At 46.5% G+C, this 23089-nt stretch overlaps 1 protein-coding gene across 2 annotated transcripts in view; it reads left to right on the top strand.

Moving 5' to 3' along the window:
* Nucleotides 1-22468, top strand: part of mapk1 (mitogen-activated protein kinase 1) — a 29237-nt gene extending 6769 nt beyond the window's left edge. For both annotated transcript variants that reach the window (XM_029247554.1, XM_029247553.1), the window contains 8 exons: nucleotides 7854-8036; nucleotides 11902-12091; nucleotides 12308-12424; nucleotides 13855-13969; nucleotides 14964-15095; nucleotides 16879-16988; nucleotides 19087-19210; nucleotides 19707-22468. In XM_029247554.1, coding sequence (XP_029103387.1) covers nucleotides 7854-8036; nucleotides 11902-12091; nucleotides 12308-12424; nucleotides 13855-13969; nucleotides 14964-15095; nucleotides 16879-16988; nucleotides 19087-19203 — 964 coding nt within the window. In that variant the 3' untranslated portion in view covers nucleotides 19204-19210; nucleotides 19707-22468. The remainder of the gene's footprint in view (nucleotides 1-7853; nucleotides 8037-11901; nucleotides 12092-12307; nucleotides 12425-13854; nucleotides 13970-14963; nucleotides 15096-16878; nucleotides 16989-19086; nucleotides 19211-19706) is intronic.
* The last annotated feature ends 621 nt before the right edge of the window (nucleotides 22469-23089 follow it).

Raw genomic sequence — 23089 nt, 5'->3', positions numbered from 1 at the left:
CTCCTGCAAGAGTGCACTTTCCCACAGGTGCACACACAGGAACACGAGGCTTTTCCATCCTTTTGCCATGTGGTTGAGGTGCACATTCAATATTTTATGAGGTGTAGCCTTTCAAGCAATTATTGTTAAGGCTTTGCTGCATAAATATGCAAAAATACAAGTGAAACAAAGAGAACTTTATAGTACATGATGGTAAACATGAGATGCCCTCTGTAGTGATCACGCCAAGGAGAGGAACAAAAGCAGAGATTCCCGAAAGATGAGTAGATTTTGTGAGCTGCTTTCCTGTGGGTGGTTGGCAAGCGTGAATTTGGCACACAAAACATTACGTCCCCGGGCTTTAGAAAGCGGCGCTCGCTGTACTTGTTCTGTAAGCGGTGCGGAAGAAAAGGCCTTGCCTCAATCTGTCCCTTGAAGTGTCACATCAAATAGCAGCTGAAGGTTAGCGTGTGCGCAGAGCGTGCTGCAGCTCGTGGCTGAAACCGTGCTGAAGGTGACTTTGCAGGAGTGCCATGCTGCCGCTGAACCTTGCAGGCATGTGACCTGATTGGCAGGTTAATTTGCGTCTCGCTCTTTAGCTACGAAGACGGTCACTAAAGAAGCGCACCTAAAATGATGCCGCTTCGAGAGCTCTCCCTTCAAGGTCTCATCCAGGCTCCCCCTACTCCCATCTTTGTGCTGCTCGTCATCAACCTTCATTGGGCCTTCTTGGCCGCTCGGCTCCGTGCCCGCCTCTGCCCGCTCGTTCTGCAGAGAGGTACGCGTTCGACTGTCCGAGGCACCAGCGCTGGGCTTCCTTCCAAACTGTGTGGAGGGTCGGTCTCCATGGCAACCACCGCACCGCTGGCCCTCATGCAGGACGATGACGTCAAACAAGCTCTGAAAGGAGGAGGAGGAAAAGTAAAGGAAGGGAGGGTGGGGAAGTGTGGTAATACGGCAGCCACTCATTTTTTTCTAGTTTGGAAATCGGTCCATTTGCTTTCTCCCGCAACATCTGCGGTGACGACATCTCGCGTCGATCCGCTGTCAGGTTCTTCCTGCAGCGTCTCCAGATTAGTTATTTCATCTGTTCTCCTACCCTTTTTACTCTCTCTCCTTTTCTTGCTTCTCCGAACTGGGTGCTGCAGCTCTCAGCAAAACAGTAATGTGTCTGAGATCTGCTACCTCCTCATTACTACGTCACTTCTGTTCTGCGCCTCTTGGCCCCTTTGTCGTGGTGCTAATAACGATCTCTTGTACACTACTGTAGTACAGGCATCCTTCAGAATGGCATCAGTTACACCTGTGTACAAAAAAGCAGTTATGTCCCCAGATGAACTTAATTACCATTGTCTCAAATGTTGATATAATTCAGTGATCACCTAGTTGCAAATAACATTTTTGAACCCTTCTATCTTCAGACAGCTGCACACCATGGAAACTACCATAGTAAAAGTTACTATTGACCTATTGATGGCTTTATGTTCTACTTCCCTTTCCATTCTGGTTCTCCTGGATGTCAGCGCTGCTTTTGGAATTTGGACTTGTGATTACAGCTCTTCAGTGGTTCCACTCCTATCTTACTTGCCACATGCATTCCTTCAGTTTCACCTCTGAAGTCTGGTGTTCATCAAGACTCAATCCTTTGGCCTGTGCTTTTGAAAGTATACAAGTTCCTGTTTGGTTAAACATTAACATTTAGAGCTATCATTTTTATGCTCGTAGTCAAATCTGCACCCATAGAAAGTACATTTACTTACTTGGGCCCTTTAACACCTTTCTCCAAAGTGAGCTACAGTCGTTACCTACTTATACAGCTGTGTGTAGTTGTTTTAGTGGAGCAGGATATAGTCAGTGCCTTCCTCAAGGGTGACACAGTAGGAGGTGTGATTCAAAACTGCAATCTTAGTCCAAAGGCTGCAGCTGTAACCACTCTGCCAGCTGCTGCATTTCTGATATTAAATCTTACCTGGTGCGAAACTTCCTACGTCTGAACAGTGACGGTGGAAATCGTGCCTCTTGGGCTGCTGTCTTGCAAGGTAAATGCTGTACAATACCACAAGAGTGCTATGGTACTGTACTTCAGTTTGAACCCCAAAAACTAGGAGGGCTGTTTCCCCCAGCCTTACTTTTTAGCCACATGCACAACCTGAGGAAAAATCGCATCCCATGCTGTCTTTCACTTAATTTGCTGAGAACACACTTACCACATTGCTCTTCTCTAGAGTAGAGCACCATACGCCTCACTGGGGCCCGTGAATCCGCAGTTGAGCAGCTGGAATCCTGACTAAGGAAGCACCACATCCCTGTGCCTTTTAGCTTTCTGTGACCTGACTTCAGTTTTACCTGTACAGCTTTACATGGTTTTACCATGCTGCCTTGTCTTCCTTTGACTCTGCTCTTACATGTCCCTGCATTGTATGGCGTGCGTCCCGATACGCAGCCAAACTGCTGTGTCTTATGGCAACTATTTCCTTGGACTACTGTGTTTTGTTTTGTCGTGCTTTGCCTTGTACGGTGCGGCATTTGGAAAAGCTGCTTTTAAAGGTGCAATGTGACGTAAAGTTTCTAATTGGGTCCCACTCGTATGCCGTCTGTCCCATTTTATTTAGTATCGCACATTTTAGCCCACAGTTGTGAAAGTGCTGTGCAGGTGATATTCCACAGGAAGAGCAGGCATTCTACAATTTCATTCAGGAAACCGTGCGTGTGTATTTTTATATAATTTTCTCCTCCATGAAGTACCTTACTCAACAGGCACATTCAAGTCGTGTCTCTAACCTCTATGCCCCCTTCTTCACGTAAGTGACGTCTATATAACCAATGCTGGCATACACTGACATAGTTCTGTCTGCGCTGCTCACCGTTTTCAGCTTTTCTTACAATCTAGCTCTTCTGTGTAATGTGTTTCTTTGCTGCACTTCTGGCTCCTTTGTGTTTGCACCATCCGACAAGGAAGCGCTGTCCTTTTTCTGAATTTCTCGAGTGGAAGCGGGTGCCGGAATCCACGTGCGCCTCTCCGCGCCCCTGACTCAGCCAAGCAGCTGCTGTGTGCCCTGCCAAAGTAGCCCGTTGCTCCACTTTTCCATTGTGCGGCACTCCCAAGCAATAAAACTCCTTCCTGCCTCCGTGAACCGCGCTCTAGAAACACCCTTTGAGAATTACAAACTTTTGGACTCCAGCACAAGTTCGATTGGAATCGATGGCTTTATTTATGTTCCGTTAATAGATGTTTTTGTTTTATCGATGGCTTTATTTATGTTGTTCCGTTAATTGGTTTTTTCTTTTTTTAAATTGCTTTCTGTACTTTTGCTACAGTACGCTTGGTGGGCCTCGTATGTGTAATCTGTGTGTGCGTGGCGATGGTGCAAATGTGCCGTCGGTGAGTTAACAGCAGTTGCCATCCTGTCGGCTCATTGAGAGCTCGTGCATCACGTGCCGTGCGAGCCGGCGCTTGAGGACACAGATTCGGGGTACGTGTGTCAGAAGTGCAGCGGTGGGCCATCTGCCATTGTGCTTCCCCACTTTTGTTTGCTGTGGCAACCAGCTGTTGCATAACCAGACACACTTGCTGTTATATTAAGGCACATTATTTGTCTTGCCCCGACACTGTTTTACGGTCCTTGTGAACCTGCACATTTAACAGCCCTAAGGGAGCCTCGAACACCTTTGCCACTGTCTTGATGGAAGCAGAGGAGGGCCCTGCAAAGCACATGCCTTGCCAAGGATCCAGCTGTTCTTGAGAACACGTTCGAAGTGGGAGAGGGGTCTGCCTGTACTGCACAGGGATATTTTCTCCTTGGCCTCAGAACTGCTGCTTCAATCTTCAGGAGATCCTGGTTCCCTCTGCCGCTCCCGAATCGTGTCTTTCGGTTCTTGAAGTGCACCTTCTGCACTTTGCTTCTTGTGGTGAAGTGTGTGAAAAGTCCCGTGAAAACGAAATGCTGCATTCCCATTTGGGAAGGAGGGCTAATTGCTAGTCGTCCAACGTTCCGTACAGACGCCGTGGGGGTGCACGTGGCTGCATGTGGTTCGCTGTCCTAATCTCCTCGAACGTTCAGCAGTTCTGAACAAAGACGGTCACACGTCTGCTATCGAATTGAGGTTCCAAAATTCCCTTTAAAGAAACGCTGCAAGTGAGGGCTGCTTCTTGTATAAACCTTATGTATGGCTTCATAAATGCTGCCTATGAACTGTTGCATTGTTGCTTTTTTCCTTTTTTTGTGATTTGACATAGCTTGGTCTTAATTTTTTTGTGCCTCTGTGTGTGACTATTTTCACAGTTTGCAGTGTAGTGTTATGTAACCACTCCTACGATACCCCAGTCAGGGTTGTGGTTACCATGGCAAAGGAGGCCTCAGTGTAGTGTGATGTCATGGCTTTATTCTCCTATTTACACCCCCGAAAATGTAGCCCGTTTGTGTCTTGTTTTTACACCACATGGTTAGCATTGGCTTCTTATTTCCGTTGCACACTTCATCACCCATGTTTCTCCTGTTGAAGCACCTTGGCTGCATGGATTAAGTGTGTAAATAGCTTCACTTGTATGTTCAAACTCTGCAGAGCCCGCGTGCGTGCGCGCACGCACTGTTGGTGGCATGTGGTGTGAGTTTGCGCTGCTCTGCTGTGCTTTATTCTGTGTTGTCTGTAGTGGACCCCTTCGTGCCACTCGCGCCAAGTACTGACATTAGCAGGAATACGCTGTGCACCCAGAGCACTGCTCTACGGTTACGCTGACAAAACGCCTACTGTAGGAGCTCTGGCAGCTCTGTCTATTTCGAGAGCTGCGGCTTGGCGTTGCATAAGCACAAGTAGAACTTGGAGGGAGGTCTGGCCTGGTCCACCTCGTGGCTCTTTGGGGGAGGGTGGGGGACTGCACCTCAAAATCAGGCCGTAGGCGCTGCGAACCCTTCACCTTATGGTGCTCCTAACCTCAGCTGAGTGTCCGTGTTGCTGAGAGGATCCTGGCCGCCTCACCTTGCAGTGTGGAGCAGTTTACGTATACATGTGTTTGTTTGTAAGGTGCTTTTCTCCGAAGTGACGAACATTTCATAGAAAATACAAACGTGTTCGTTGCATGAGCAGAAAGAGACACTTAGATACAGACGTGTCATTTAAGTGCATTAGTTTCCACCATATGAACCATTGTTCACATTAGTAGCTGCATAAAACTATCAGAATATCGACGATTCCTGATCACCTTCCTAGTAATTTTTTTTTAATACTTGAGATGCATGTAAACATTTATGTTGCATTACAGGAGTAGTTTCGTAAAGGATTGATCCGGGCCTATTGGCTTGGAAGGTAAATGCCGGTTATTTCTCAGCACACTCATCTTGCAGATGGATGAGAAAATGTATCTGCGGGGAGAGAAATTGATAATTTGACAGTTTGTGTTGAGGCGCTAGTGTTCTTGATTGGAGAGATTAAGGGTTTTTTCAGCAATGGCCAGAGCTTAAATTTTGAACCGATGGCGAAGCAAACGGCTGATAGTGATGAACCAGTGACTGCTTAGCAACTGTTAGGCAGCACCACTTCCTCCGTTAAGCTCTGTGAAAGTACATCACGTGGCGTCACCCCGGCATTGTAATGTGCGCTCTGTACATATTAACGTACGTGAAGAGTAACATCTCGAGGTAAATTCCTGCAGTGTGGTCATCTTGAAATTCCAGCTAGCAAGATTTATGCTCATGTGTGCTCCTTTTTTTTTTTTTTTGGTGTGACAGACTGCTCAGCTGGGTGACTTCTGTGCTTTGTTCACTACAAACTGGGTGTCGGTGCGTATGTTTGTGCCGCTGCGGCCCTGCTCTGTCGCTACACGGGGCACCTCGCCCTCGCTTCGGTGCCTTGGCCACACCGCTCAAAACATGGTGTGGAGCAACGGGGCAGCTTGATAGGAAGGGTTGGCAACAGTAGGGAGAGCGAGTCCTGCCAGGCCAGCAGGGGGCGTGTCTGAGCATCGCTGCAGTTGCACAGTAAAGAGCGGTTAAGCAACATGTTGCTAAACCGCAGGTGTTCTGCACTCCAGTGTAAAGAATGGCACAAAGTGGAGCTGAAGACGTTTCACAACGAGCCTCAATCAGTGTTTGCCCCATCCTCGCGCAAAGAGGGTTTTGAAATGAACGTGGCTGTACCGCCCTGTCCATGGCTCTAAACTTCCTCAAATTTGTCTCCTGCTCAGTGTTTAGCTCAGCACGTGCTCCTTTCCCTGGCTCCTGGAAATGCTCTGCGCTGCGTTCCGGTGCCTCCAAGCCTCTAGAAGGGCACAGTGTGTGTCAGTGTGATGGAGCAGACTGTCAGCCCCCTGCTGTGTGTGTGTGTGTGTGTGTGTGTGTGTGTGTGTGTGTGAGAGAAGGGCTTGCTCAGTGTTTACATTTATTCACTTAGCAGACGCTTTTGTCCAAAGCGACTTACAACGGATATTATGTAGTGTTTATAGCCCCCACACCTTATTCAGCAAGGTGACTACACTGCTAGAAACACTACCTCCAAGGGGTTACTCATCTATGCATCAGTGAAACACACTCACTCCGTGACACTCGCACCCTATGGGGGAACCTGAACAGCATGTCTGTGGACTGTGGGAGAAAACCGGAGGAAACCCACGCAGACACAGGGAGAACATGCGAACTTCACACAGACTGAGCGGGGATCGAACCCACGTTCTCTCGCACCACCCAGGCGCTGTGAGACAAGAGCGCTACTTGCTGTGCCACCGTGCTGCCCGTATTCGGCCCCACAACAGCCTGCGCGTCTCCATGTGGCTGCTTTTGGAGCCTGTTTGACACCAGCAGCTGCTCTCAGTGTGGGGGCACTGAGCTCCGAGCCTCGCCTCCCGCTCCGACAGCTCTCCCTTTAGTTCGGTGCAATGGCCGTGTGTGTGTGTGTGTGTGTGTGTGTGTGTGTGTGTGTGTGTGGGGCCCTTCAGAGATCTCCCCACAATCCAGACGTGTTTCAGGTAAAGCGGTGACTTACATCGAGTAGCACACTTCTATTATTGTCTTAAAGCTTCCTGTTATCTTTACACCTTTGGGGAATAAAAGGTAGAATTTTTTTCCATAAAAATTGGCGATGAAACCTGTAAAATACTGTAGAGGTCGTCCTCTGCTTTGATGGGCTTCTGTTCTGACGTCTTTGTAAGCTCCAAGCCCCCCTTTGTTGCATTATATAAACCATAAGTTAATATAAACAGTTTGAATACCTAAATGCTACATTGTATAATAAGTTATATTTTTCACAATTTCACGCATTAACATTATGCTAATCTATAGTACTGATAAAGTAATATGGAATACAGTAATATATAGTGATACACAGTACAGTATTGTCATGCTGCACTATTTTCACTTTTCTAAATCTGCACCATATGTATCCTCACTTTCACTTGCTAGACATTGTAGAAGATGTTATACAGCATTTCTGCATTTTTTTTTTTCTTTTTTTGTTGGCATTCTGTAATGGTTTCACTGTCCTTGAAAGAAAGGAACCAAAACTGTCCAACATTTGTTTGCCATGTGCCTTCATCTGCATTGTAGAAGATGACTCTAGAAGGTTACTGGTAATGCAGTTGGGTTTAGATCAAGGTACGGATACAACCAATGTTTGATTACTTGGTTTCTGACACGTTTTAACTTGCAGTGCGAATACATTTCCTATTGTCACACACACAGTCTGAAACCACTTGTCCCAAGTGGAGTTGTGGTGAACCGGAGCCTAACCTGGCACTCTGTACTAAATTAGTTTAAGTGACATCCTTAGTAGGCACAGGGTCCTTGAGAAAATGTCCAGCCCAACTTGTACCAGCCCATCAGCAGAGCACTGAGAAATGTAAGAGCGATAATGTTTATCTTTTTTTTCCTGCCTCCTGTCGCCAGCTCTGCTTATGATCGGGAAAACAAGGTCCGTGTGGCCATCAAGAAGATCAGCCCCTTTGAGCACCAGACCTACTGCCAGCGCACCCTGAGAGAGATTAAGATCCTGCTGCGCTTCAAACACGAGAACATCATTGGCATCAATGACATCATCCGCCCCCCCTCTATTGACCAGATGAAAGATGTGTATCCTTTCAAAGTTCTGCTCACCCAATCCCCCCACCCCGCTAGCAGCCAACGTTCATAACTGTACACATAAGCCACACGCTCCATTTCAAAGGACAGGTATCTTAGGCTTTTTCTCGCCATAATTCTTATTTACTTAAATTCATGTCATATTAACCATCACTTTAGAAAGTCATTCCTGTCGTTTTCATTTTGATTTTAATAAATTCCTGTTAGTTGGAACGTGTGTGTATACTTGCTCACATCTCATTTTAGTGAGAAGTTCTTATACGTGGTACGCGAATGGGACACAGCTCAGCGCTGATATACAGTTAGTCAGATACTCTTCACAACTCCTGAGCAAATTGTACAATATTATTTTCATAATGATATCTGTGTACCATCCATCCATCTTCTGTCCCGCTTGTCCTAAAAGGGTCGCAGTGGCAGTAGGGAGAGCAGAGAGGCCCAGCCGCCCTTGTCCCCCGCAACTTCCTCCAGCTCAGCCTGGGGGATCCCCAGCCGTTCCCAGGCCAACTGAGATATAATCCCTCCAGCGGCTTTTGGGCCGACCTTGGGGCCTCGTCTCAGTTGGTCGTGCCCGGTATACCTCCAAAGGGAAGCGCCCAGGGAGCATCCTTATCAGATGCCTGAACCACCTCAACTGGCTCCTCTCAATGTGAAGGAGTAGCGGCTCTACTTTGAGTGCCTCCTGGATGCCCGAACTCCTTGCCCTGTCGCGGAGAGTGAGTCCCAGCACCCTGCGAACAAAACTCATTTCGGCCGCTTGTATCCACAATCTTATTCTTTTGGTCATCACCCAAAGTTGATGACCATAGGTGAGGGTAGGGACGTAGATCAGCCGGTAAATGCAGAGCTTCACCTTATGACTCAGCTCCCCCTTCACCACTACAGTCCGGTACAGCGACCGCATTACTGCTGCCGCTGCTCCCAGTCTGTGGCCGATCTCGCGCTCCCTTCTGTCACTCGTGAACAAGACCCCAAGATACTTGAACTCCTCCACCGGGAGCAAAAACTCTCCCCTTACCTGGAGGGGGCATACTATCCTTTTCCGTGAGAGAACCATGGACTCAGACTTTGAGGTGCTTATCCTCATCCCCACCGCTTCACACTCGGCTGCAAACCGTTCCAGTGCATGTTGGAGGCAGCCATGTAACTGTGCCAAAAGGACATCATCATCTGCAAAAAGCAGAGACGTCACCTTCGGACTCCCACACAGAATGCCCTCCTGACCTCCACTGCGCCTTGATATCCTGTCCATGAAAACCACAAACAGGACTGGAGACAAGGCACAACCTTGGCGGAGTCCAACACCCACACTGAACGGGCTCGACTTAATGTCGAGTATGCGGGCACAGCTTTCGCTCCGTATGTACAAGGACCGAATGGCCCGCAGTAGTGGCCCCGGTACCCCATACTCCCGAAGCACCTCCCACAGAATTTCCCGGGGAACACGGTCATAGGCCTTCTCCAAGTCCACAAAACGCGTGTAGACTGGATTGGCAAATTCCCATGTCCCTTCAATGATCTGTGAGAGGATTAAAAAGCTGGTCCACTGTTCCACGGCCAGGGCAGAATCCACATAGTTAAACCTCGGATTGAAGAGGAACAATCAGCCAGAGCCTCCTCTCCAGCACCCCGGCATAGACTTTCCCAGGGAGGCTGATAAGTGTGATGCCCCGATAGTTAGCACGCACTCTCCAGTCCCCTTTCTTAAACATAGGGACCACCACCCCAGTTTGCAAATCCAAGGGCACTGTCTCCGAGGTCCATGCAACATTGCAGAGGCGTGTCAACCATGACAGCCCTGCAACATCCAGGGCCTTAAGCATTTCCGGGCGGATCCCATCCACCCCCGGTGCTTTGCCACTGTGGAGCTTACCAACTACCTCAGTGACTTCCACCAGGGAAATGGACTCTGAAAGCCTCTGGCCCTGACTCCTGTAAGGGAGGCATATCACTCGGGTTTGAGTTCTTCAAAGTGCTTCTTCCACCTCCCGACAATGTCCTCATCAGAGGTCAGAGTTTCTCCACTCCTGCTAAACACAGCCTGAGCGAAACCCCTCCGATCCCTTCTGAGCTGCCGGATGGTTCTCCAGAACCTCTTTGAAGCCAACTGATAGTCGTTTTCCATGGCCTCTCCAAACTCCTCCTATGCCTGGGATTTTGCTTCTGCAGCCGCTGCTGCCTTTTTCGCCTGCCGGTACCTGTCTGCTGAGTCAGGAGTCCCCAGAGCCAACCAGGCCCTAAAGGCCTCCTCCTTCAGCTTGACGGCTTCCCTCATCACCGGTGTCCACCAGCGGAGCGGGTTCTCGGGTTGCCGCCCTGGCTGGCACCAACAAGCTTTTGGCCACAGCTGTGCCTGGCTGCTTCCACAATGGAGGTTTTGAACAGGGTCCATTCAGACTCCATGTCCCCTACCTCCTCCGGGACATGGGAGAACCTCTCCCAGAGGTGCGAGTTAAAATCATTCCGGACAGGGTCCTCTGACAGTCGTTCCCAGCACACCCTCATTAAACGCCTGGGCCTACTGGGTCTGTCCATCAGTTTTCCCCGCCATCTGATCCAACTCACCACCTCTCTTCACCCAAGTGTCCAGAACATGTGGCCTCAAGTCAAAAGAAATCATTGACCTTTGGCCTAAGGAGCTCTGGTACCAAGTACACTTATGAGCATCCTTGTGTTCGAACATGGTGTTTGTTATGGACAAACCATGGCTAGCACAGAAGTCCAATAACATTTAACCCTTTGGGTTTAAATCGGGCAAGCTGTTCTTCCCAATCACCCCCTCTCCAGATTTCCCAGTCATTGCCAACGTGAGCTTTGAAGTCCCCCAGCAGGACTATGGAGTCTGTAGGTGGGGCCCTGTCCAGAACCCCTCCCTCCTTCTCCAAGAAGGCCGAATACTCTGAATTGTTGTTTGGTGCATAAGCACACACAAGTCAGTTTTCCTCTCTGCAACCCTAAGTCGCATTAAGGCGACCCTCTCGTCCACCGGGGCAAACTCCAACTGTATGGCAGCCAGCTGAGGGCTTGTGAGTATCCTCACACCCGCCCGGCGCCTCTCACCTCGTGCAACTCCTGAGTAGGAGAGGGACCACCCCTTATCAAGGAGTTTGGTTCCAGAGCCAACACTGTGGGTGGAGGTGAGCCCAACTATATCTAGTTGGTATTTCTCAACCTCCCGCACCAGTTCTGGCTCCTCCTCCCCAAGTGGGGTAACATTCCACGTACCAAGAGCCAGTTTTCGTCCAAGGGGCCGTGACGCAATGTGCCACCCCGCCCCTTCCCACCGCCAGGTATACATTGCACCCGATCCCCATGCTGGACCTTGCAGGTGGTGGGCCCACATTGCATATGTTTACTCCATTTATCAGACGCTTTTCTCCAAAACGACTTCCAATGAACTATGTAGTGTTATCAGCCCACACACCTTATTCATCGCGGTGACTTACACTGCTAGATACACTACTTACAATGGGTCACACTCACTCACTCACTCACTCATCCATCCATCCATACATACATACATACATCTGTTGAACTCATTTCATAAACATGCAGTGTCTTTCATCTTATTGGCACAAGATGGAAACAGTTAATCCAGTCCCAAAGTACGTTGCCTTTTCAAGAATATATATATATATATATATATATATATATATATATATATATATATATATATATATGTATGTATATTTTTAAATTATTTTAAAACGGACTCTTCTTGACTGAGCATACCAACTTTTGACTTGCTAGACTCAAAAATTCAATGTGTAAGCAGTGTGCTTGGCCATGGCACTGCATCTCATCTGGTCTGTGTGGTAGGTTTCCCTACTTTTTTCCTCAATGTTGCTGCTATTAGCTACATCGTCCAGGACCTCATGGAGACTGACCTCTACAAACTCCTGAAGACGCAACACCTGAGCAACGACCACATCTGCTACTTCCTCTACCAGATACTGAGAGGCCTCAAATACATCCACTCAGCCAATGTGCTGCACCGTGATCTCAAGCCCTCCAACTTGCTGCTCAACACTACCTGTGATCTCAAGGTGGGCTTTTTGAACACGGTTCACTCTCTGCTTTCCATGGGTTCACCCTATAAAAAGTAATTTTAAAGAAGTTGGTTTGCTCTTGAACACTTCAATGTATTGTACACTTGAGGCTGAAACGGAGTCGATGGCATGTTGAACAAAGGTAACGTTTTCCCGTTTATGGTGTAAACTGCGCTGGACATTGGCAATATGGCTCAATCTGTCACCACGTAGATCTGTGATTTTGGCCTGGCCCGTGTGGCGGATCCTGACCACGACCACACCGGCTTCCTCACAGAGTACGTTGCCACACGCTGGTACCGTGCACCCGAGATCATGCTTAACTCCAAGGTGAGTGCCTGCGTATGATGGCCATCCATTGCAGAGTGTGAGAACAATAACGCGTACAGGTGAAACATGGTGAGAAGCGCTTAAGCAAATCGTATCCATCCATGTGAGGACTGGACACACTGTGGCTTTCCTGTGATCTGTGCGAGTTGGTGATAAATGCTTAATCCCTGCACGTTTAGAATCTTCAAGTCAGTGTGATGACTAACATTTTAAGGTACTTTTGTCAGTGTATGCAATGCAATGAAACTTTGTGTGGCACCCGTCAAAAACAGCAGCAGTAGAACAATCACTTAAATATGACTTAGATTAAAACTTTGAAGTCCTCAGTCCTTAGCAGCCTGGGGGGGTTCATGTGGGGCAGTAGAGGCGCAGCAGCTGGCTTTTGTGATCAGTTCTCTGATTGGGCAGGGAGGGGTATGATGGAGACCACGGCTCTGGGGAATTTTGTATCCCTTGGCACATGTTAGTCAGCGATGTCACTTCACTAGAAATCAGTCAGTCGATCGATCGATTTGCTGAGTCACTGGAGGCCACGTTGCATTTTCCTCACTGTTATTCAGAACACCAGTGTTTGCTGAACAGTGAACAGAATGCAGAAAGTGACCCAGGTGACAAATGCTCCTTGGTGTGCTGTGTTCCCTGAACTGCACTGGCTGCACTGTTTGCCGCTTCAGTTCTGTGCTCGTGTTGTGCAGCGCTCTGCCTCTCCGGCTTCGTACGCGAGCGTTTGCAATCTCGGGAATTCGCTCTTAATTGACTTGTGGGTCAGACGGTTCCATTAAGGGGATCATTCCCTCATCATCTCTAGCCACCTCTGTCACCCATATTATTGTACTTTTTTGTGTAGCGTCTCTTTGTATAGTTGTCAATTTTTGTTTTTCTGTCTGTAGTGATTTAATTCTACTGAAAACATGGATATTGTTCCAAGTTTTTTTTGCCATTACCAGTGGACGTTCTGCTGTGGAACACCTGCGAATTGGGAAGGGGGGTGTCAGCTGATTGTAGCCGTTTCCTCCATCGCTGCCTTAACCGCTGAGAAGCCGTTTAGTGACCCACTGTTTCAGAAGTAATTACGGCTCTGTGATACGGAGCTCTTTTCTCTTTCTGTGTAATTAGTGAGGAAAGGGAAATAAGGACTCATCCAGCCAAGGGCTGCTGCACAACCATTTGGTTTCCATCAGCTTTAATGACCACAGTGTGACCCGGCAATTAGGCCAGTGCTCCTTGTGAGGCTCATTTCTCTGAGGTGCGTTCAGTGCAAAGCACAGGTAGGTAAAGCACCAGGAATAAATCATAACTGTTGTGCTTTCGTTCCCACTGAAGAAACCAGCAGTGTTTGAATCGTTTGTGACTAGTGCTTTTCTTCCTCGACATGCAGGTTCTGTCCAACAGCAAATGAGTTGTCATAGCAACGTGCTTTGTGGTTTCAGGGCTACACCAAATCCATTGATATTTGGTCTGTGGGCTGCATCCTGGCTGAGATGCTGTCCAACCGGCCTATTTTTCCTGGGAAGCACTACCTGGACCAGCTGAATCACATTTTGGGTAAATGTTCTTTTTCTTTGGACATTTTTCAGTGTGGGAAAGACATGCCAAAGGTTACAGTGAAATCAAAGTACTGTAGAGCTGTCGGTGTGTTTGCGCTGCTCTTCCTTTTGCACGTGTCTGTTGTTCATCAGCGTACCCTGTTACGGACAAAAGGTGGCTTGTGACAATAGCGTGGTTACTGTAATTCCTCCGAGGGTTGCTCAGCACTGTTTTGGCATGTTAAGTACTGGCATGACTGCTGTAATGGGTGTACAGCTTGCTTTGAGTTCAGGTGCCTCGAGACGGCTGCATGTGTTAAATTATTGCTTTCTGAAGGTGTACATGCTAACAGGTTATAAAGACAATAGTGTAAAAGGTGGACTATCAGCATTTGGGTCTTTGAAATGCTCTGCCTGCTCTTGCTTTTTGCATCCTGTATGCCCTATCAGATCAGAGTTTAAAATGACAACCACTTTCTTCCATCAGCAATGATGATTATGCACTAGCAAAAGTTCTTCATGTTTTTCCCAAAATACTCTGCAGTTTGGATGGTATTAAGATATAACAGCATTCAGCACCAGTATGTGTGTTTCACATGAGTTTAACTTCTCAGGAACTGGGCTCCACACCTACGAAGCTCTAAATAGATGTCTCCTTAATGACAGTCCCTGTAAAAATCTGTTCCTTTATTACCATTTATTGAATTGCCTGTGTTTTGGGCCTCCAGTGCTCCTCTCCACATTAGCAGCAGGATTGCCCCTGCCTTTTCCACTTCACCATGCCTGCTTAACTTGTTTGTGGTCACCCGTGTGACCAACGTGCTGCACACGAAGGTTGTCTGACAAGATCCATTTGACTGTTGGTGGCCGGGCTCTGTCACACAAAAATGGTACCAGAGTTTGTCCTGCACTTTGCAGTCTGAACTCTGTGTCAACCTCAGCAGAGCAGAGAAAATTCTTCCAAGAGATGTGCTGAAGGTCAACAACCTTTTTGAGTGACTCTTTCTCTGCAGGCATTCTGGGCTCTCCCTCTCAGGAGGACCTCAACTGCATATTCAACCTAAAAGCACGGAACTACCTGCTCTCCCTGCCGCTGCGGTGTAAGGTGCCCTGGAACCGGCTCTTCCCCAACGCCGATCCCAAAGGTGAGCTTACCTGCTTCAGCTCTTTCCTGTTATCCTCTCTCTTTGTTCATGAAGTTGGTGTGTCATTTTGTCTTACTGTGTGCTTTTCTCACAGAGTGCATTGCACAGCTTTCAACTTGGTTACTTTTTCTCTTGGAGTAACATTTAGGGCATGAAGACATGTTATGACATGTTTCATTAGCTCTTAGTGTCCCCCTGCTTTACAGATGTTATTTGTTAGTGGAACACCAATAAAGTGAACTCTCGTAAAGCAAAGATGTTGCTTCTAGTACTAGTGGTAAAAATTGTGTTCCTGAGCCCCAACACCCATTTATGCTGAAATACTGAGATCCCATGAAAGTTTTAGTGGTAATGTTAGTTATCTTAGTTCAAGGCACTTTCCTTTTTATTATTCTATAGTACTGTGTGACTGTCTCCTGTTCAGCTCTTTAGTAGCTGTTATACAGCGAACACATCATGGACACACACACACACACATTGTAGTGACAGGCATTGATGGAGAAAATAGACGTTTGGGAGTTTTTTGCCGTAATGCAGAGTTTATTAAAACGCAAGGCAGCAGGCAGGTGGATCCGTGGAGGATAAAAGAAATAATTGTCCTGAAAGCTGAGGAACTTCAATCCTTGTGTAGGGCTAATACCACAAGGCTGATTCTCACTTCCCACACACACACAAAATGTCTAGTGCATGCAGAACAGTTGAATTGGAAAAACCAAATGGCTGTATTACACCCATGAATGTTTTTTGTTTCAATCCATGAATTTATTTACAAAATTCTTTCTCTCAAGACACACAGTTGCTCTTGAACACACAAACTAAAACTGGCCACCCGTTACAGTTCAGTTCCTAGTGGGGCTCTACGGGGGGTTCCAGAGTAACAGAAGCTGCGAGATACTCAAGGTTTGTTTTTAGTTTAACTTTTAATGCAAACAAGGCCACTAAAGGCAAAAGGTCAATGAAAGCAATGCCAATTAATTTATACTCACTGAACAAGCTGACCTGGGTTGGACAGTCCAAACGGGCATGGTCACTGAGATCATAGCAGGTGGAGCTTAGCAAACGAGGGCTGATGGAGGTGGAGCACCTCACCACACCATGTACCTGCAAAGAAGATTGCTGAGTACCTCTGGTCTTCCACCCCTCAGTTGTTGGGCCCATGAAATTCAAATCTGGTCCTTGCAAATGCAAAGAAACACCCCATAAGCCCTGGTAGGGGTATTAAATGAAATTACTTGTTGCGTCAAGTTCTCATAACCCAGATGGGTGTATCGTGGGGTATGGCTACTTAGCATGCACTTTCCACCGCAGTAACTGTGGTGAATAAGGTATGAACTGACATGCCTACGTAGTGTTCATTGGAAGTCACTTTGGAGGAAAGTGTCTGATAAATGAAGTAACGTAACTTACAAGTTAGTAGCACACAGCTAGCCTGGGAGGATGGAATAAGAGATCATCAGAAAAGACAGTATGCAAAGTCATGTAAACAAAGCATTGCTTGAAAGCACAGCCTAAGGTATTGAGAAAGTTGGAATTTACATGTGCCTGCTCAAGTTGATCAAACTACCCTGTTCATTATACTTTGGGGATAAAGAAAAAATCTTTTCTAAAGCAGTTGGACATTAGTTCAGAATTTCAGGGATAGTTGCAGGTTGAAGAGATGGCCAGATGATTCTCTAAGTTCTATGCAGCCATAGTCCTGTATACATACAGGTCAGCACACTGTCTGCTGCTTTGCTCTTAGGATGTGTTGATTTACACTGACTGACCTTTCTGTATCTTATAGCTCTGGATTTGCTGGACAAAATGTTGACCTTTAACCCCCATAAGCGGATTGAAGTGGAGGAGGCCCTAGCCCATCCCTATCTGGAGCAGTATTACGACCCCACGGATGAGGTATGTTTGACTCCTTTATGTTTCCCCTTCTCACCCTTATGGTGAAAATAAGGCAGGGACATTCTTTACATTCTGACAGCTACAACCAGGCTACACAGTCTTGATTTGGATCAGCAACCAAACAGGAAAAGAACAGGCTGCACCATATAGTCAGGTCTGCAGAAAAGGTTATTGGGTCCAGACTGTCCTGTCTCCACAACCTGCACTCTTCCAGAATCAGGAGATGGGCAGGGAAAATCCTGACAGAGCCCTCACCCGAGCCGCAGCTTTTTTTTAAAAAAAAAAAAAGTCTCCCATCCAGTAGGGGCTATAGATCAGTGTGTCAAAAAAAGTTTTTCCCCCACAGTGTTTATGTCCATGAAGAGCTCATTGTTAGTCTGTGCAATACTTCCTCCCTCTTATGTATTCCCTCCCTCATTACTTACTCCATTATATATGTTTATATGTGTTTTTTTTTTTTTTTTTTTTTTTTTTGGGGTCTGCTCTACACAATGAGCCATTGAGAACCAAAGCCAGATTCCCTGTGTGTGCGCACACTTGGACAAATAAATCTGATTGATTCTGCATGGCTGAGGAGTTCATTTAGCTATTTTGATTAGCCTTAAAATTGAATTCAAATGTGTTTTAAAAAAAAAAAAAAAGTCCTATGGAATTATCAAATACGGTGGCTCCTCAGCTTATGAACACAGTTGGGACTGAAACTTTGTTTGGAGATGCAATCAAATCGAGTTTCGAAGTAACAAATATAAGGAATTTATGTAGGGTACACACATACTCTCTCACCCACACTGCTCATCCATTGCTATTTAACTTCTAATCAACTTCAAACTACATTGAAATGAAATCTCAAAACTAGTAAAGGAAACAATATTATACCATAACCTCCAGTTCAGTTCTGATTGTTGACCAGTTTATCCCTGTCATACTCCAGGCAGTACTGGTCATTTTTTAATTCTTCCTTCCCACAGACCCCAGATACAGTAAACAAAAAACAATAACACAAAGAAGCTGACAAATCTGCAAATGGAACACAGGAAGCCACAAGCACAGTCTACAGTAAACTTAAGACACACTTGCAGTTTTACATCCAGAGTCTTCAAAACAAAAAACCTCCCTTCACTTCAAGTTCACACTTGTACGGTTTTCCTTCGCTGAATGATGCTTGGAATTGGCTGTACCTGGTGCTCTTTGTCCTTTCAGCAAGTGGTTCCATGTGGAGAATTTGTTGTGGCCAGACTGTAGCCTTTTGTCATGTTGACACTCAAACACCAAACCGGAGCTGTAAACACTGTGGATTCAAGTTGAACTACAGTGGTTCTACACCTATATTCTGTTTGGGTGTGTTTTGGAGAGCTTCCTTGAGCTTTTTTTTAAAAATGTAATATGCTAGCCACATAATGATATAAAATTTCTCCTTTGATTTAAATATGAAGACATGAGTTTTTCATAGCACAAATTAAACTGCTCACAACTTGCTACTTTTCTGCTACTCTTCAAGGACAGGGGACAGCCAGTAGCACAGTGTTTAGAGGTGCTACATCTAAACCAAGGGTGGCAGGTTTGACCCCCGTCTCCAGCTGTCGTTCCCCTGAGCAACGTTCTTACCCTAAACTTGCTCCAATAAAATTACCAAGCTGTATAAATGGGTAAATAAATGTAAAGTAGCTTAACATTGTAAGTCACTGGGGAAAAGCATCAGATAAATGAATTAATGTAAATGTTTTTCTGTTCTTTAGATTTCTATTGTCACTTCAAGTATAATACTTAAACTATAATTGTTTCCCATGAGCCCACTATGCTGTGAAGAGGGAAATGCTCACAATGCTCACGTTCTCTTGCACCACCCAGGTGCTGTGAGATGACAGCTGGATTTTGTCAGTTGCATCAGTAGTGCTGGCTTACAAAACAGTTGTCTGGAGAGCGAGGGGGTGGTTTTTTATCACAAGTGTCTCAGTGGTGTTGAAATGAGTACAAGACCTTCTCCAGGGTTCAACAGAAGGGTTCAACCTTAGATTAAGTGGTCACCTGTATGCATCTTCAACACTTTAGCTGGTGCCCTCTCTAAATTAATCACCTTTCGTCTCCGTTCTTCTGGCAGCCTGTAGCTGAGGCTCCTTTCAAGTTCGACATGGAGTTGGATGACCTGCCCAAAGAGACTCTAAAAGAGCTCATCTTCAAGGAGACAGCGCGGTTCCAGCCTGGATTCAGGACCTAATCAGCAGGTGGGCCGTCTACTCCAAACCACGGCAGCCAGTCCGCAGTGGCTCTAGCCGCTGGGGGGCCAGTGAGGCATGAAAGTTTGCACATCTGAATTGCATGGAGTGTGTCTGCAGGTTCCCTTCTGCTTGCAGGACAGCTTTGAGGTGTTTTCAGTGCTGATTCTCAAACACTGGATGCAGCCCAGTAGCATAAAATGATGTAAAATTTGTTTAGAATTTTTTGCCTAATTTTAAAATCCAGCAGGACACTTTTGTTTCCTGTGAACTGAGCAGCGAACACTGAATGCGTCCCAGCCCGGCGTAGACACCTTATTTACCTTTTTCTGTGTGTCCGAATTGGGATGAGGCAGGACTCTTAAATTTGCTCAACTTTTCCTATTGCTATTGAAGCCTCTTCCTGTGGAAACCTTTCAGACAGTTACTGTCAGCCCTTTTACGTGGTTTTTGAAGCTGCTCTTAAATGGACTGTGTTCCTGTCTCTTGTGCCTTCACCCAACAGATCTGCCCAGGACTGACTCCACGCCAGCGCTGCGCTGCTCTTCTCCTTCGGATACGCTTTGGTTCACGTCTCGGCTGTCCATCGCTGCCCTCCTGTCTGTCCGCCTGCTTGGGAACTCAGTCTTTCCCTGTTCATCCCCCCCATGCATGCTCCCCTTTTGTAAGCAACTCGGGGAGCCACAGCGCAGGTCATTTTCTTTGCGATGGCTGAGCTGCAGATACTGGCTCTGTGGGAGTGAGGACACCGGTATTAATCTTCACACAAAATGAATCAGAAGTTAACTGAACAACCAGGTGCTTTTTTTTTGTATTGTTACCCAAGAGGAACATGGGTGTACAAGTGGTTTTAAAAAAAAGAAGAAAAAAAAAAAATAAATGAAGCACACTCATGATGCCACACGTCAAACAGGAATGATGTCAGTTATGAGGGGCAAAAGAGTTCTGAACTCAGATACCTGTTGTTAGTTAATTCAGAACAAAAGTCAACACCATCATGACCAGAGATCTTGTTTCAGGCTCCAACACTTGGGACACTCTGCACCTCTTCCCCACAGTGACATTCCAAAGCCCACTTCCTTTCTCCAGCAAAAGCACATTGGGGCCAGTTTAGTGTTGGGATGTCACTTTTGAAGCAGTGCTATGTGAGGACAACGGCCCAAGGGAAGTGTGCACTTACGGCTGGTCGCTGCAAAGTGCCCCCCACCCCCTCTTCCTTTACCCAGCACTACTGCAGGCGTCCCAAGGGACGGATTAACCTGCCCTCCCCAACATTGCTTTTGACCCGATGCAGTCAGATCAGTCTGATTTGGGGCTGGAGGGAGGCCAGCGTCCTCCACGGCTCTGCAGTTCTCTCAGCATTCGCACTCATCCACGTTATTGAATTTTATTTCTCAAAGCTCACTTCCCATTAAGATGGGAGAGTCCAAACTTTTATCTTAATATATATATGTGTGTGTGTGGGTTTTTTTTTTTTTTTTTTCCTCCTCCTCCTCCCCCCCCATACTTGAAAAAGCCCCAGCGTTTGTTGTGTAACGACAAAATTGAGTTGACTTTTAAAAATCCAGGGTTTCACTCACGGTGCCAACTTGCTTCTCGCTCTGTGCCACTACCTGCCTGCTGTTCTCTCCTCTGGTTTGCGTAGTCATGGCTCACCGGCCTTCTTTCCTACAGGGAGTGACGCTTTGCTCCACTTTGTATTTGCTCCTGTCGCTTTCGGGAGAGGAAGCTGAGGCACCTTCCTCTGCCCGTTTCTGCATTTCTTTGAAAGCCTCCACCGTTTCCCTAAACGTCTCCCGCTGCCTTGAGCACTTGTACTTGTGGATGTAATAGTGCAGTTGGTTTGCCCGTCTCTCTCTCTCGCGCTCTTTCTCACTCATTGCCTCCTCTTTCTTTCTTGGCCCCCTCTGCTGTCCTTGAGGGCAGGACCCCCTCCCCTCATGTGCTGAGTCAGTTTGTCCTGCCTTGTGACAATAAGCTCCCCTTGCATGACTGTTAAAAGCTTTCTATACAAAGACTATGTAAGTGCCACACTACTGGGAGCTCCGCTCTGGAATCCCAGGGTCTTGTTCCTCTACCTTTGCGCTCCACGTTTCCCGAAATTAGGGTGCTTTCATTTAGGTCAGCTTCTTTTCCAGCGCAGAACCCCTGCACCCCACCATTCACATCCTTTCAGTTTCTTTCACAAGATGAAATTGGTTGTCATCGCTCATCGCCACACACCTTTTTGTTTGTTTTAAATATTCAATGACAAGATTGTATTGGACATGAGATGTGGTTCAAGAGAAACTAATCTGATGGTTTGGGGAGGAAGAAAAAGGCAAAGAATCTCAAGTCTAGGAAACTTGCCTGCTTATGAACCTGGCAACTGAACCTCAATGCAGTTTTGAGTTTGTAAAGATGAGTCGTCTTTTAATTCATAGCCAGTTTCCTTCTGCAGAAACCAAGGGTTGTGTGACTACATGTCTTGAAGAATTACTTCAACGTAGACACAAGAAGGAAAAAAAAATGCCTTTTGTCAGTTGACAAGAACATTTATGCTAAGGATTTTATAAATTTTTATAAAAAGTTTATTATGGATTGTTCTCCTTTTGACAGGGTGGGTCGGTGTTTCAGTGTTAAAGGCTTTCAGTTAAATTGAAATGGAAAACACGGTTATTTAGCGAAAAAATCCAGGGATTTGAGTTACACATTTTTCTGAGGATGTGGGGAGGGGGGGGGCTTGATAATTTCAGGACACTATCCTGTTGCTAGAAAACCTCCGATTGCTCTCCATTTCTTATTTCTGTCCTTGAGCAGCAGCTCCACTTGACGCGGCTCAGCGCCATGGCGAATTCCACATTCTCTCCGTCAGTGTGGTAAACTGCGCCTGGGTGGGGGTGGTTGCTTCTCCACAAACGTACTGCAAATCCCGTTGTAAGATAGCTTCTGCCGAATCCATGTGCATCCTGTCCCGTTTTGTGCCTTTATTAGTCTTGTATGACAAGATTTATTGCGTGCTTTGTCGGGGATCAGTCGTGATTGCAGTTTATTCTTAAGAGGAATCTATTCCCACGGTTATGTAATTAAAGAGAAGTTATATTGCCACAGCTTTGTGATTGTTACTCTATATTGAAAAGGTAAGACATGGAGCTCCCCATCCCCCTTGCCTTATGTTTTTGGACGCTTTGTTGTAAACCCTTTTTTATTGTAAAATGAATGTTATGTTTCTAGTGAATATTAATCTTGTTAAATAATTGTTTCCTTGTATTAAACTACTCCTATACAGCTGTTCTCGGTGTTATTTTGTACCGTGCTTCACCTTGCGTGCATTTTTCTTATCATGTTCATTAAGTTCCTTTGTTTGTAGCCACACACATTTTCTTCTTTTAAACTGGCTCCAGTCCTGTCAATTGCTGAATCGCTGTGTCTCTGCTTCCAGGGAATGGGTTCTACCCCGTGACTGCAACTTCACTGATGGGGTTGAACCTCGCCGAGTCCCTTGAGTTCTAACCAGTACGCCACCTGCTGTGCGCAACATCCTTGCCAGAGAATTTCTGTAGCTAAAGGATAAATCATGGTGAAAACATGCAAAATGTGAGCAAATCCTGCGGTTTAACAACATATAAACTTGCCTATTTCTGCGGAGCAATGCAGGATGTCTTCTGTGAGCTCTGAGAAAGGTCACATTTAATTCTATGCTGGTAGCCTATTGCACCCTCCGTGCTATTCCTGTCCATCGCAGGGTAGTAAGTCATTCACCCAATAAGGGCAACTTATCATCACCAGTTCACCTGAAATGCGTCTGTTTGGACTGGGGGGGGGGGGGGTAACCCACACAAGCACCAGGTAAATGTTCAAGCCCCAGGTAAATGTTCAAGCCCCACACAGAGGGAGCAGGGATCAGGT

This window comes from Scleropages formosus, chromosome 21, assembly GCF_900964775.1.
Source record: "Scleropages formosus chromosome 21, fSclFor1.1, whole genome shotgun sequence".
Classification (NCBI taxonomy): Eukaryota; Metazoa; Chordata; class Actinopteri; order Osteoglossiformes; family Osteoglossidae; genus Scleropages; species Scleropages formosus.
This window is presented reverse-complemented; position numbering and strand designations above follow the sequence as displayed.